The following is a 15,489-nucleotide window of genomic DNA, read 5'->3' as shown; positions in this document are numbered from 1 at the left end:
GCATAGAGCAGCTCGGATTCTCCTCTTCTCGGGTCCCTCTTCAGTGCTCCTGGCCTTCCCTCCTGTCGAGTGACCACACAGCAAGCAGCTTGCTATGGTGGCACCTGAGCTGAGTCACAGCTCCTTGTCTCCAGTCAGACACTGAGCTGCGACCCGGGCCTACCCCCCCCCCCCCCTCGCCTGATTGGCTAGCTGGGAGAGTCTGGGATGGCTAAGACACTCATGGACATTGCTGGACAGAGATGGGGCTCAGATAAGTAGTGTGTGTGTGTGTGTGTGTTTGTGGGGGGGGGGGGGGGGTACACACAGCTTTTTATCTTAATGCATAGAATGTATTCAGATAAAAAACCATCTGACTTTACAACCCTAATGTCTAGACCTACCTTTTAAAGTGACTGTCACTATATTAAAAAAAAAAGGTGCTGACTTTGCTCTGTGCTCACTTCTAGAGCTATTAAACATCAAAGGATCTTCAGTGTCCAAAACCCCTGGAGTTTGTTGAATCTTTGATCCCCCTGCTTCATCCTGTGGTTCTATTTAGTGACCCTATTATTGCTGTTTTCCTGTTTAGCAACCATTCAGCAAAAGCGTTCAATGCAAAGCTATTTTTGTAAATCAGGAATCCCTACCATTCATCATAGCCAAATCTTCGACTCCCACCACAGCAATAACCTAGCTTGATCAAAAGAACACATTGCCAGTTGAACACATTCTAAACTTGTTGTTTGGACAGCAGAGAGCAGTGGCATGTTGATTTGTCATCACCCAGCTCATTCATTCTCTGCTTTCTTGTCAGCGCAAGTGCATTGTAACATTCTAATTGGCTACCAGTGCTGACCCTTTGTCTCACAGTGCTGCTGTACAGGGAATTGATGTAAGGCTGATACCAAGACATAATTGGTTACATACACTAAATACACTTCACAATCTATTGAATAATTATAAAGCTGAACTCTTTATTGCATACTTGCATTGGTCCACCTTGGAGCCAGGGGAAGCTGGCAATCTCTGTACTAGTCAACACTACTACAGAGATGGCTGTGTTTTTTTTTTAAGGTCCAGTTCTGAGATGCTTCCAGTCTCAACACTGACCACAGGGTCGCTGGCTTAACACTGCCGCCATTCACAGATTGCCTAGTTCTTTCTTTTAACGAATACAAAGCTTTTTCTAATTGGTGGTAGAAATCATTATTTGTCACGTACCTTTAAGCAGAGCCCGGAGTGCAGGGAGTGGCCTCTCGTAGACCTCTGACTCGAGAGACCCTGGTAGTGGTGACAGGGGCTCAGGAGCACAGAGGGGCACAAGTGCCTGACTGGATAGCAGGTGGTAGAGGCAGAAGACCGTTGAAGGAGGAGGTGTATTGTAGTCCGGTGTCAGAATGCAGGCAAAGGTGAGATAAGGTTCAGCAGACAGCAGAAGGGTTCCTGTAGTCCAGCAACGGCATACAAGTGATTGCAGGAAGTGACAAACAACGGAGGGGTATTGTAGTCCAACAACGGATGCAGGTGCAATGGATAAGCGGAAGTGGAAGAGTCCAGTAGTCTGCAGCCAGAGGTAGAAGGCTACAAACGCAGAAGGAGTACAGCTAAATATTGCGGAGGACTGGGAGGTGTCCTGTAGTACAACAGCAAGCAACTTACAGTTGACGGATGGTGTAACAGTCCAGGTCAGGCACAGGCGGGCAGATCAGGTACAGAAACGGAATCCAGAAGAGTAGTCGGGTACAAAGCCAAAGTCGGGGAGGCAGGCAGCAAACAGCAGAGTCGGGAACAAGCCGGGTTCGATACGGATCAGGATACAGGTACAGGTACAGGTTCAGGTTCAGATACGGATCACCAGGAAGCACAGGAACGCTGTTGATCAGGCAGCAAAGCACTGAAGCATGGCTCCAGTTTAAATAGCGCTATTGGCGCCAATTTGCGTCAAACGGCCGCGCGCGCACCCGCGTGCGCGCACGCGCGCACCGCTGATCGCGGTAACGCTCCTGAAACTGGACAAAAGATCTTCTGCGACTTTCGCCGCTCGGACGTCCGTGAGGAGGATCTTCCTGACATTATTTCACTGTTCACTTTGTCCAATAGGATAATGCTCATCTTCATTAAATATTCTGTATATGTGTCTTTCTGGGATAAACTTCTATTTAATTAAATTAATTTTTCATCTTTGATTAACATCTTCTTAACCCTTTTCTCTTATTGACCAAATACTTGACAGTGTACTTACCGTATTTATCAGCGTATAACACGCACTTTCCCCTTTAAAATCAGGGGAAAATCGTGGGTGCGTGTTATACGCCGATCCCCCGCCGATTGTCAGCTTCTCTGCCGCTCTCGGCGGCTTTCGGAAAGCTGAAAGCTGCCAAGAACGGGCGAGTGCGGCCGAAAGCCGCTGAGTGCTACTTAGCGCCACCGAGGTACATGGGACATCCGCTCTGTATCTCAGCCGCGCCATTTTTAAAAAGGCAAGCCTGCAAATGACACTGACAAGGCTGCAAATGACTGACAAGGCTGCAATGGAAGGCCGGCAAATGACTGACAAGGCTGCAAAGTGAGCTTTGGTGAGCCTGTCCCAAGTCTGTCCTCATTAACATGCAATGCAGGAATCTCCGCTTCATTACCCTTAACTTTGTTAGGTCAGGTAGCTACCCAGCCCACTCATAAACAAAGACAAACTAGTAGTCTTTTTTTTTTTTTTTTTTTCCTTGCTGGAGGATCCAAAGTAGAGATGGGTCGAACAACCTCCAGTTTGGCTCGCACCAGAACTTTCAAACAACGTGGAAGTTTGGAACCAAATAACGTACCCTATGGCTGGGAACAAGATTAGAGATTATTGTTGATACATTTTGGTGTCTCTTCCACAGACTTTGGATAGAAACAGGTGTGGAAACATTGGTCTTTTGGTGTCAGTAGTGCCTTCACACCATAACCCTATAGAGGTACTCTTGATGAAAGATTTGCTGTCAAAATTTAAAATGATATGCACCCATTAAACAGGTGTGGAAAAAATGGTCTTTCTTTGGGTGTTATTTGTGCCCATGAAACCTACACCAAAAAAATTATTCCAGATGAAATCAACACCCACATTGCTAGGCACCCTAGAAGTCCTGCAGAGATTCCTCATCCCAGAAACACTTAATCAGCGACATCGGCATTGGGGGCTTCAGAGCTGATGGTAATCCAGGACTGATTCATTTTGATAAATGTCAAACGATCCACCGAGTCTGTGGACAGATGCATTCTATTATCAGTAAAAAAATCTCAAGGAGCATTGAATGCCCGTTCAGAAAGCATGCTGAATGCAGGGCAATCCAGCAGCTCAATTGCATACTGGGCAAGTTCTGGTCAGTGGTCTATTCTCATGACCTAGTAAGCCAGTGGATTATCAAATGGAAAGCTATCCTGTCTGTTTTCACCCCTAGATAATCATCCACCATGTAATGCAGACTCTGTCGGGGGGATGTGGAAGCTGACAGCCTTGGGTGGCGAGGGAAATGCATCACTTAGGCGGTCTCCTTCTCCACTGCTCCTCTCTTGATCAACAGAAGCCTCAAAACTATGTTTTCCATGACACTGTAACCTACCAGAGTCTGGAAAAACATTAGATAAGGTCATCTTTAAGGTGACCTCAAGAGATTCTATCTTCTGCACTCTCTGTGGGGATGGGATGAGTTCTGGTACTTTCCCCTTGTAACGGTGGTCAAGGAGGGTTGCCAGCCAATAGTGATCCTTCTCCTTTATGGCACGTATTCTTAGGTCCTTTCACAGGCTTTGAAGCATGAGGGAGCCTATGCACTGAAAATTTGTAGAGGCAAGCAGACTCCTCGGGTCACTGAGGATTATAGTATCTGGAACTGCCTCCTCCTAGTCACGTACTACTTCCAAGGGTTTTGCGGAAGTATAACCATCTCTTATTGTTTGATGTATGTCCTTCTCCTTCCACCTCCTTCTCCTCCTCGTTGTGACATACTCACACAGGTGCTCATTGACGGCCCTCTACTGCATGTGCAGCATTGCCAAAGTTGAGTTCCACTTAGTGGACATGGCACAAATCTGGCAGTTTTCGGGCAGATTTCAGCCAACCGAGCACTGCCTATGTTTGACCACCTGAAATGGCTACAGACTCTTCTGGCCTGCTTTAGCATATAGTCCAACCCTGGGTACCTATTTAGGAAACCCTGCATCACCAAATTGAGGACATGTGCCAAGCATGGCACATGTATAAATTTTCCCCATCTAAGGGCAGACAGGAGATTTGTGCTATTATCACACACCACCATTCCTAGCTGGCGTGGCGTGAACCACCTCTGTGCCTGCCCCTTGAATGCTTAGGGGGTACTTGTGGTTCATAGGACATTTCAGCAGAAGAGGGTATTGAGGTGAAGGAGGCAGGGGTAGACAAATCTGGCATCACTACTAGCTGTATGGAGACGTGGGGGCACAACAAGCTGCAGTACTGAGCCCTGTCCTACTTGCTTCTGAGTTAGAAGCAGAGTTACCCAGTGTGCTTTGAACTAAATATACCATCCCTGACCATGCTTGCTGGACCATGTGTCAGCAGTAACATGGACTTTGCGGCTGTTTGCTTTGCCCAACGATGCCACAACATTGCCTTCCATATGATGGTACAGAGCCGGAATGGCGTTGCGTGCAAAGAAATAGTGACTGAGAACTTGCCATTGTGGTACAGCACATTCTGAAAATTCGTGGAAGGGTGCAGAATCCACCTGACAGCAAGGCAGAAGTTGTAGAGCCAGCAGCTTTGACAAGCTTGCATTTAGACTCTCGGCATGTGGGTGGCAGTGACTGTATTTTTTTTTCCCACAGTAGCAGATGAGGCAGAGAGATTTGCTGGCTATAGTCTACAGCTGGTGGTGTGCTGCTAGCAGATGTGCTGCAAGGACCCTGGACACCCTGCACTATATCATTATCCCTGTCATTTGTGGCTGCTTGAAAGGTAATGAGGTATAGCGGGGGTAGACTGAGGTGAGTAAGGCAGGGGAATGGATTTGTGCCCCTTTTGTGTGGCTTTCAGGTGCTCTTGCCAAAGGGCTGAGTGTTGGGAGAATTTTAAATGCCTTGTCAAGCATGTGATACCCAAATAGCTGGTGTTTTTGCCATGCTTGATGTGCTTGAGACAAAAGTTTGCAAATTGCAACAGTGCAATCAGCTGCACATGTGCTAAAAAAGGCCCAGAGAGCTGAGCTGTGGGAAGTGGGTCGGGAGAAGATGACGCCTCCACAATGTGATAGAATAGGGTGGTTGCCCTTTACTCTTCTATGATGGCTGCTTCGTTGGGGTTGTGCCTCACCCTTGCTTTCCTCCTCTGCTCTATCTGGCACCCAAGTAGCATCAGTGATCTCTTCATCATCATTACCACTGGAGACATCTTGGCAATAAGCTGCGGCTGGAGCATGACTGCCAATTTGTGTACTCCCCTCTGTGCCTACCTCAACCTCAGAACCAACATCTGAATCAAGTAATAGATGTGCATTGTCAAGGAGCAAGTGGCTGACGCTGTGTTCAAATAACTTAACTGACTCCTCCATGCTGGGGCTATGGCAGGAATGGCTGTAAACAAGGAGGCAGGTTTAGCCACTCTGGCAGCTGCAGTGGACTGTGCACCAGTCTCTGCTTGGGTGACTGAGGATGGTTTAGTAAGCCAGTCCACCACCACCTCTACATGCTGTGGCTGGATAGCATGGGCAACATTACTAAACAAGAAATGATGCCCTGCCTGAGGACTGACCACATGCACCTTTGCCTGTGGACATGTATGCTGCTGGCCCCCTCAGTGTCATGGGAACATCTGCCTCTCCTTGTTGTCCTCCCAGGCATGATGGGAGTGGGGGGTGCTTATTAACACAATCTAATATAGATGTGGAAATGGATGCACTTTAATCAATGGAATGTGGTATTTGATGCACTTTAACTCGAGTACTCACTGATGCACTTTATTATACTGCAGTGAAACTGCACTGACGCACTGCAATATACTGCTTCAAACGTGCACTAACGCACAGAACTGTACTTTGTTAAACGGCAAGTGACATCCTGAAATATACAGCGTTTAACTTGCAGGAACGCACTGAACTGTACGGCGTTAAACTAGCAATAATGCACAGAAATATACTGCGTTAAACTGAATATAATGCACTGAAATATACAGTGTTAAACTTGCAGTAACGCAATTTAAATATACTGCGTTAAACAGTCACTACACTCCACACTGACTGAAATATCCCTACATTTAGAATAATGAAAAGATGAATGGTCACACTACACTCATCCTGAACTATCCCTAGATTCACACTAAACTGATATTCTACACGGATAATAGAATCAGAATAGCATGCTATAACTGTCTAACAGCCCTGAACAGAGCCCTATTCTATCTCTCTGTTCACACCGATATCTACTGAAATTGAAAGATTGAAAGAATACTTTTATAGTGTGGGACAGGACTAACAGCAATAAGCCATGATTGGATAGAGTCATCATGACCGCATTCAATCATGGCTCTGACAGTGCTCTGTGCCCTGATTGGTAAAGCTTTCATTGCTTCAGCCAATTGGGGCTTTCAATACAGTGTGCAGTGGTGTAGCGCATTGTGGTCATTTGGCGGGCTGAGCAAACGGTCGAACGCCCTGATAATTTGGTGGTTATGCGAACAGTCAATGTTCGGCCCAAACTCATGCTCGGGCCAAACCGTTCGCCCATCCCTATAAAGCATCTAAAACGGTAAGCTGCACTTTAAAATAAATAAATAAATTTAAGCTTTGCTATGTAAATGAGGACATGTAACAAATATAAAGTAGGTGTTATCCCAATTGGGCTGCAAAAGTGTAAATATACTTTAACCACTTAAAGAGGAAGTAAACCCTGATGAGTTTACTTCCTCTTTCATTCCCTGCAAAGGTAAAACATAATGGACTACTATGCATCGCATAGTAGTCCATTATGTGTCACTTACCTGACACAGGAGCCAGCGAAGTCACCGCTGTCCCCTGTAGTCCGGCGCATCCATCTTCTCGGTGGGGTCTCGCAGCTCCGCCGCTGTCATTCGGCGAAGCCGCAATGATGTCACTCCAGGGCATGCGCACGGGAGCCAACGCGCGCGCCATCTTCATCATTGACGATGCCACGCTCAGTGCGCCTGTGTGCCGCTGTCTACGGCACATGCGCCGTAGACAGCGGTGCCTGTCTTCGGGCAAATATCTCCTAAACCGTATAGGTTTAGGAGATATTTCTTAGACCTACAGGTAAGTCTTAATCTAGGCTTACCTGTAGGTCAAAGTGGTTTGTAAGGGTTTACAACCACTTTAAGGACTGGAAGGATTTGCCCCTTTTAATGACGAGGCCATTTTTGCGATACGGCACTGCGTCGCTTTAACTGGGAAAAAGTATTCTGCATATTTTTGGTAACAAATAGCAATAAGCGTGTATTGATTGGTTTGCGCAAACGTTATAGCGTCTACAAAACGGGATAGATTTATGGCATTTTTATTCTAAAAAATGTTTTCACTGGTAATGGTGGTGGTCAGCAATTTTTAGCGGGACTGTGGCGGACAGATCGGACACTTTTGATTTTATTTAATTTTTTTTTGGGACCCTTCACATCTATACAGCAATCAGAGCTAAAAATAGCCACTTACTGTATACATGTCACTGGCAGGGAAGGGGTTGGGGGAGGTTAGGGAGGTGTTTCTAACTGTGGGGGGGGGGGGTGTAGTCACTAGAGTAGGAGAGAGATCGCTGTTCCTGATCAGCAGATCTCTCTCTCTTCTCCTGACAGAAGGGGGATCTGTCTGTTTACATTGACTGATCCCCATTCTGGCTCTCAGGAGCGAACGCAGGCCCGCGTTGGAGTTCTTAAAGCAGCCGACGTACGCCTACGGCGATTCGCACGGCCGTGCCAACTTGCCGAATTATAATGATGGCGGCTGGTCAGCAAGCGGTTAAGCAATTTTTTTTTTTTTCATAAAACTGACACTGTAATTTACATTTTTGGACTGTTTTTTTCCTCCTTGAGTTTACTTTCCCAATGGTTCTCTACACACAACGTGAAGAGTGTGCCCCATTAAGGGGAAAAAAGGTCAACATTTTGAGTCATTGCTGTTGAAAAAAATTAAATGGACTGTCTTGTCACATCAAATATTAATGTGCAAAATATTGCACATTAATGCATGGGCAGTAGCACGTCACAGCAGACTGCTAAGATCTGACAGGCCCCCAAAGTGCAATTAACTAATACCCTATTTGTAAGGCCTACAAATCACAAAAATGTTAAAAAATGAAAAAGTAGTGAAAGTACCTTTTTCTATAGAGCTATAAAGTTTGCCAGTTCTCCAATTTAAAGTGGATGTAAACCCTCTAGTATACCTAGTGAGGTTTACAGCCTCAGATGATACACAGAGATGAAGCAAATCTCCCTACATAAGTTTTACTTTTATATCTGCTGCCTTCAGCTTGCTATATTCTTTAGAATTCTTTCATTCTGTTAGAATTTTTACTTCCTCATTCAGCGGTAGGAGTGTAGTCTTTGCTTACACTGTGTGAGAGTTGATTGGAGGAAAGGCATACACCCCCCTCCACATAAAATAACGAAGATATTTTGAGCCTGGGTTCACACTGATGCAAATTTACAGCGGGTTCGATATGTTTAGGAGCACACAGATTGGCAGGTCATGTAAAAAGCATAGTATTCCATGACTATGGTTCAGATCTATGCGTTGCGAATTTGGTGCGAGAAAAAAAAAAAGGGTCCTGTGAGTGTTGACTGCAGGTGTGATGCGAATTCCTATGGTACAGTGCAAATTTTATCTTCATAGGTTTTGATTGAACTTGGACAACTCACAGCACACAGTTGACATCTCTGTGAATTGTTCACTGTCTGCCTCCTGAAATTTGCCTTAAATTGCAGTAAATTCTTGGTAAAATTGCGGTAAATTCGCACCTGTCTACCTCCAAAATGCAAGGCAAATTCGCACCTCACACAGGACAAAAAAAAAAAAGGATCAAATTCCCAGTACATCGCAGTAGTGTAAACCTAGCCTCAGAGCTGTGTTGTGACAAGACAAGCTCTCTGCTAATCTATTTATAGCACCCTTTTTGTCGGCAGCAGAATCTGATTGCATGGGTGTTCACATCCATGCGGTCCAATTCCAGTCAGAGTTTGCAGATCGCACTGCTATATGCAAACTGATTTGGGCCTGTCATTAACTTTTACCTGACACTCCCAGCAGTTCGCATAGCGCAGTGTTAATAGCCGCTGGGAAACAGATGCGAGAACCCGCAGTGGATTTGCAGGGTTCCCGCATCGCAGCAGTGTGAACCGGCCCTTAATGTAGAAACTAATAAGGGACAAGGTGTGTTCTCCACATATAAAGATGTGAAAGATATGAAGTTACTCTGACAAACCTGGGTTTACACAGGAGTGGTGGGAGATACCATATGTAATTCGGACAGGAATCGCACCGCATTTATGTTCAAATCACATGCGATTGTTTGAGGTGTGATTTGAGCCCATTCATTTTGTATGGGCTCAAAACGCAAAAGTATCAGTTTCATGCAAATGCTTAGTATTTGCACCAATACTGTACGATTCTGGCCAAAATGAGAATCACAATTATGTTTTTTATTATTTGCTTAGAATAAAGATCACGATTCTCACGGCGTAAAATATTTCACATTATACAAAAAAATTGGGCTAACTTTACTGGTTAGGTTTTTTTTTTTTTTTATGCATGCGTGACATAAAATATTGCAGCAACCACCATTTTATTCTCTAGGGTCTCTACAAAAAAAAAAAAAAAGATTTTTAACTTGAAAACAACTGTCAGAAAAAGGTTTAGTGTTTAAGTGGTTAAACGTTCTTAATTTACATACAGAAGTCTATTCCTTTGATGTAAAAGACAAATTGATACAATGTTTAGACTTAACATTCCACCGATAGAATGTTTTAAAACTTGGAAGGCTGCCCAGATTTTGACTTTTTTGATAGCTGAGAGCAGAGAGAAGATTTATCTGCATATCAAAGATTGGGAAATCCTTTGTCAAGATCGCAATGGGGAAAAAAATTGCCATAACGATTCTTAACGATTAATCGCGCAGCTTTAGTATCCATGTTGATAAAAACACAGCTGCCAATGCCTCATCAGGGTGGAGAACACAGTGTGGGATCACTCTGGGTTGAATGTAGGGGTGCAATCAAAAAACACCAAGGAAGGGAAAAGAAGAGGCCAAAAGGCCATGTGTGCCATACTGCATATATATATATAAAAACATAGGCAGGTACCCACCTGTACAGTACTAGAGGTTTTTAAGGGGTGCTCAGGTCAACAGTCCCAAGATTGTAACAGACTGACACAGTATAATGGAGCTTTTTGGGAATACCCCTGTTTGTTGGGGATTTTTTTTTTAAGATATGTTGATGCATTTTATAAATATTAGTATTTTTACTTTTATGCCTTTTCTGTGTAATCATTGGGTAGTCCTGCTTACTTCAATTTTCTTCTCTATGCTTCGATATGTTCAGATGTGGTACTCCTTTACTTTCATCTCAGACCGCCTTTGTACAAATTCCAAAGTTTGTGTTTCAGTTTGTCACTTTCGTACTAGTTTATAAACATAGCAACAATTGTGACATATCTACCAAACTACAATGCACCATTATTCTGCAGTGGGCAAAACTTGTCAGAAAACCAATCATTTTCATTTTTAATCCTGTGTTGGTCTCCTTTTTATAGATAAGCCTCTTGACTTTAGACATTTGAGAAATTGTAAAGATATTCTTTTTTTTGATAGGCCAGCATCTGAGTGTGGGCTGTCTTATTCTTGGTAGGTCTGTCATATGGCCCTCTAAGAGCACCCATTCTACTTTCTGAACATAAGGCATTGTGTATTAAAAATGCTTTTATGGCCTATAAAAACCAGTCTAGTTCCAGATGTCTACATTGCAGGTTAAAAATTTCAAGAAAGAATCTTGATGCTTGGTGGGACAATGCCCAGAGACTGCAATTGCATTTTCCATACATATTCCTTGGTGCTAAGGTTATGCTCCAGCATCTAGAATTCTGACAAATTTTTTTTTTAACCACTGTACTTGCTTGAATATGTCTGCCTTTTTTTGCTTGTTTTGTTTCTCTTTTATAATGTTTTTTTTTTTTTTTTTTTTTTCTTTTCTTTTTTTTTTTGCTTTAGGCGTGTGCTTGGCACGGGCATTCCATAGAGCAAGAGGTCTCACAGGCAGCTTTACGGATCAGTTACCTTCAGGTATGGACATAATGCAAAATACTTTACTTTTTTCTATTTGTACAAGGAGCAATTGAAGTAACCCATGCTGTTTTGCCCCCCCCCCCATACTAAATATTTTTGTATTCTTTTGATTTCTTTTGATTTTATCAGTTGTAAGTAAATTCTCAACCATTTACCTGCGCTGCAACTTGTCCTAGGCACACCCCAGTGCGTATACCTACCTTTTTTGAGTCCCTTCACACTCACAATGTGCTTACTTCTGGCTGTATGTGCATTGCAGTGCAATGCCACTTAGTATATACATTTCTTTTTCGTACATCACGGGACACAGAGGCACAGTATTTACTGAATGGATTATATAGGCACCTCTAGGTGATGGACACTGGCACACCCTAGACAGGAAAATTAGCGCCCTATATAACTCCTCCCCTTACTGGGAGTACCTCAATTTTTCTGCCAGTGTCTAAGGTGTTGGTCACGAGTAAAGATGTGCTGTGCTGGGCTCCGCTGGAGAAATCTTTGCTAGGGCAAGCCATACAACTGTATCCATTCAAAGTGTCTTTTCTAGGTTGATTGTATGGTACCCGGGCCTCGTGTGCGAAGAAACAAGGTTTTGCCTGTAACACTTCTCTTTTTAGAGTGCTGGACCCCGGGATCCGGTGTTTGGTTTCTTCAGCCATATTTTCCTGGAGGGGTGCTTTACAGGCCCAGGAGTGTGGATGTCGCGATAACAAGGGCCCTCGATTCCTGAAGGTTTTTTAACGGAGCCCACCATGAGTGGTAAAGATTGGGTCTGCTTGGTTTACCACAGAATCCTGCAGCCAGATAAGCGGATAAGTTAAGGGAGATTCCTAAGGAATTTTTCTAATTCTTATGGGTTTTCTCCTTTAAAGTGGAGGACCACCCAAAAAAATAATAATAAACATTTGGAAAAAAAAATGTTTTTTTTTTACCTTGTCAGAAATCCCTGTTGTTAGGCAGTCTTCCTAATCTGCCTTCTTCCTGCTCCTCGGTGATCTTCATCTTCTCTCCTCGTCGCGCTGTGTTCTGGGAACTGTGTGTTCCCTAACATAGCGTGTCCCATTCACAAAGCGCCGAGCAACTCGCGCTTGCGCAGTAGGAAATGGGCAGTGAATCCGCAAGGCTCCACTGCCTGTTTCCCTTAGTGAGGATGGCAGCGCTGGGACCCGAGAGCCGAGGGGCATGTCTGCCTCAGCGGCCAACATCGCGGGCACCCTGGAAAGAAAAGTCTCCTTATTAAAAGTCGGCAGCTACTTTTTTTTTAGCTGCTGACTTTAAAAAAAAAAAAATTTTCAGCTTAAACACCACTTTAAGTAAATGTTGCTGTGCCTAAAGTCACCACCGGGGGATGTGAAGAGCACGTACCTGTTCCATGCTTGTCAGTCTTGCTCTGTGTCACAAGCTGCACGCTTCCTTCGAGCCCAAGCTCCAGGTAGGTGTAAAGGGGGGTTTTCTCTTTTCAGGAATGTCCCCCCACAGCTTCCTTCCAGGCTAGAGGCCATGGGACAGCCGGCGGTATGCCACACTGCTCCCGCCGCCATTACGGCGGCTTTCCATCCATCAGCCCCAGCCCCCCCTCCACGTGTGATCCTGTAGGATCGGAGCCCCCGCTTGCGTGGGAAAGTGGTCTTTTTTTTTTTTTAAAAAGAGGAGAGGGGTGGAAGGGGTGTTTGGAGGAGGGGGGTGGAGCATCAGCGTGGCGTTGGCATGGTTCAAAGCCCACAAAGCGGGTCATGCATAGCTATAAAGGTGCACTTTTTACAGGTGCACACAGCTAAAGGATGGACACAGAGCAGATGGATCGCATGTGAATGTGGGTGACACAGACATTGCCAGGCATGTTTACTTAGCATCAGACTGAGCATTGATAGCAGCAGCAGTTGCTGAACTATTTTGCTCAGCAGTGGGTGCATTTCTGGTAGTACCTCTACATTTGTGCTTAGCACTATGAGCAGAAGGGGAGGTACAAATACCCCGAAAAATAGGGGCTCAAAGGGATCTCCCTCAGGCTCTTAGGAACCCCCCTCTGCAATGCCATCTTCCCCTGAAAGACCTAGGAAGGCTGGTCAGAGTGAGCCGTCAGGGGGGTTAGGGTCTGCAACTGCTTCTGGCATTTCAGCCCCTGTATTTATTACTCAGAAGGTTTTTTCCTCAGCCATGAGTGGATTAGAGGAAAGATTAGTGGCCTTAATGGCAGCTTCACAAAGTGGAAGAAAACGCATTAGGTCCCCTTCTACCACCAAGGACCCTCAAACAGAGGAACTCTGGCTAAGGGGAGACTCATCCCCCTCGGGAGCGGGAAGAGACTGGTGACTCCTCTTCTGAAGAATCAAGTGGGGAAGGACCCTCTTCAGCTTCACAGGCTGAGAAATTGCTGGTGCATTCCCTTACTGAAATGTTTTGCTCCACATTTAACCACTTAACGACCAGCGCACGCCGATGTACGTCCTATTTTTGAAGAGGGATATCTCGGTAACGGCAGCAGCTGCTGCCACAACCGAGATATCCATCTCTTCAGGCGCTGGTCGTGTGTGTGATAACGGTGGTCTCCGTGGCGGGTTCGCCCTGAGATCACCGTTATCGGCAGTGGGAGAGGTGCCACCCCTCCGCCGCTTACCGGAGCCGTCGGTAGCGGTGGGGAGCGATCGGGTCCTACTGATGGCTGGGTATGGAGACGAGTGAGGCTAAGATGGGGCCCCCACTCGTCTCTATACCATAGGAGGGCGGAAGCAGCGTCAAAACGTCACTTCCACCCATACCTCTTAAAGGTATATTTTTTTCAATGTCATTTTTTAAAATTAAATTTTTTTTTAATTGCATTTAAGTCCAAATATGAGATGTGAGGACTTTTTGACCCCAGATCTCATATTTAAGAGGACCTGTAATGCTTTTTTTCTATTACAAGGGAGGTTTACATTCCTTGTAATAGGAATAAAAGTGATCCATTAATATTATTATTATTATTATTATTTTTATTTTTTTTAAAGTGTAAAAATAAATAAAATCAAGTAAAATAAATAAGGAAAAAAACATTTTTTTTAAAACCCCTCCATCCCGACGAGCTCGCACACAGAAGCGAGCGCATACGTAGTAGCGCCCGCATATGAAAACGGCGGTCAAACCACACACGTGAGCTATGTGGTGGAACATTGGAAAGACTGATCTTGATACAGCACAAGGTGCATATTGACCTCCTTATAATCGTGAAGGATGAACTGTAGCTGTTGAGTGAGCACTACCTAAAGGGCACTTTGGATCACAAAACACAGAAGGGTCACTTGGATGGCATATTAAAGTAGAGCACCTTTTTAAGATTTTGAAACATTGCTATTAGATCACATGTATATATTCTTAAAGTGATTCACTTGCATTGGCACTCAGATGTTTTTTTTTTTTTTGGACTGCTATTATTTGTGTGTTTAATCATAGCACTGGGGCACTTTGGGATCACATTATGTTTGCGCTTGACGTATGTATGAAGAGTTTGCACATGATGTATATGACTAGTTTGCACAGTACATAGTAATCAGCATCTTTTGTTTATTTAATAAATGTAGTTGGCACTGCTTTTTTCTTTTCATTATAGTCCGTTACTGCTGTAGATACTTTTGGGCCCTATTCATATGAGCCCCATCTGTTCATCGTTTAACAGATCCTCTGATGGCTCGGAGCATGACAGGTGTGATGTCACTTTTACGACATCCATGTTCATTCGGTGTTTTAAGTGCTTGTAACTTCACAAAATAATATTAAATATAGGTATGTGTGCACATATACCTCTCTGTTTTCTTTTTGTTTTGTTATTTCTTTCAGTTTTTTTTAAATAAAACTGATTATCTGGCCAGTTCACCTGGGTCCATGTTTTAAACTGACCACAGCAAGCACAGAAGCAGATTTGTGCTGCGTTGGTCAGTTTGTGTTCCTATGATCACTTCTGGGAGTTACAGGATGCTGTGCTAATGTACAGCATGACTGTATCTCCCGTGGTCAGTTGCGCACTCCCTCCCAAGCACCAACTTGTTTAGGTAGGAGGGCTGGTTTATTTACACACATAATAAGGAAGTTCCCCATCTGTGACTTGTATCACACACATTGGGTGGGATTATCACACAATAGGCAGGCAGTGGGTGGTCTTGCATTACACAGTGGGTTGGCAGGAGGATGGGCTTATAACACACAGTAGTGAGGTAACTTCCCTGTCTGTGTGTGCTGCCT

At 44.5% G+C, this 15,489-nt stretch overlaps 1 protein-coding gene across 1 annotated transcript in view; it reads left to right on the top strand.

Annotated features, from left to right (window-relative positions):
• CERK (ceramide kinase) overlaps positions 1–15,489 on the top strand; it is a 132,358-nt gene that overhangs the window by 29,615 nt on the left and 87,254 nt on the right. Inside the window, exon 2 of the mRNA XM_077470446.1 lies at positions 11,200–11,271. Within this exon, the coding sequence (XP_077326572.1) occupies positions 11,200–11,271 (72 nt within the window). The remainder of the gene's footprint in view (positions 1–11,199; positions 11,272–15,489) is intronic.

This window comes from Lithobates pipiens, unplaced genomic scaffold (assembly GCF_037356315.1).
Source record: "Lithobates pipiens isolate NorthernLeopardFrog02 unplaced genomic scaffold, aLitPip1_a1.2 Scaffold_8, whole genome shotgun sequence".
Classification (NCBI taxonomy): Eukaryota; Metazoa; Chordata; class Amphibia; order Anura; family Ranidae; genus Lithobates; species Lithobates pipiens.
This window is presented reverse-complemented; position numbering and strand designations above follow the sequence as displayed.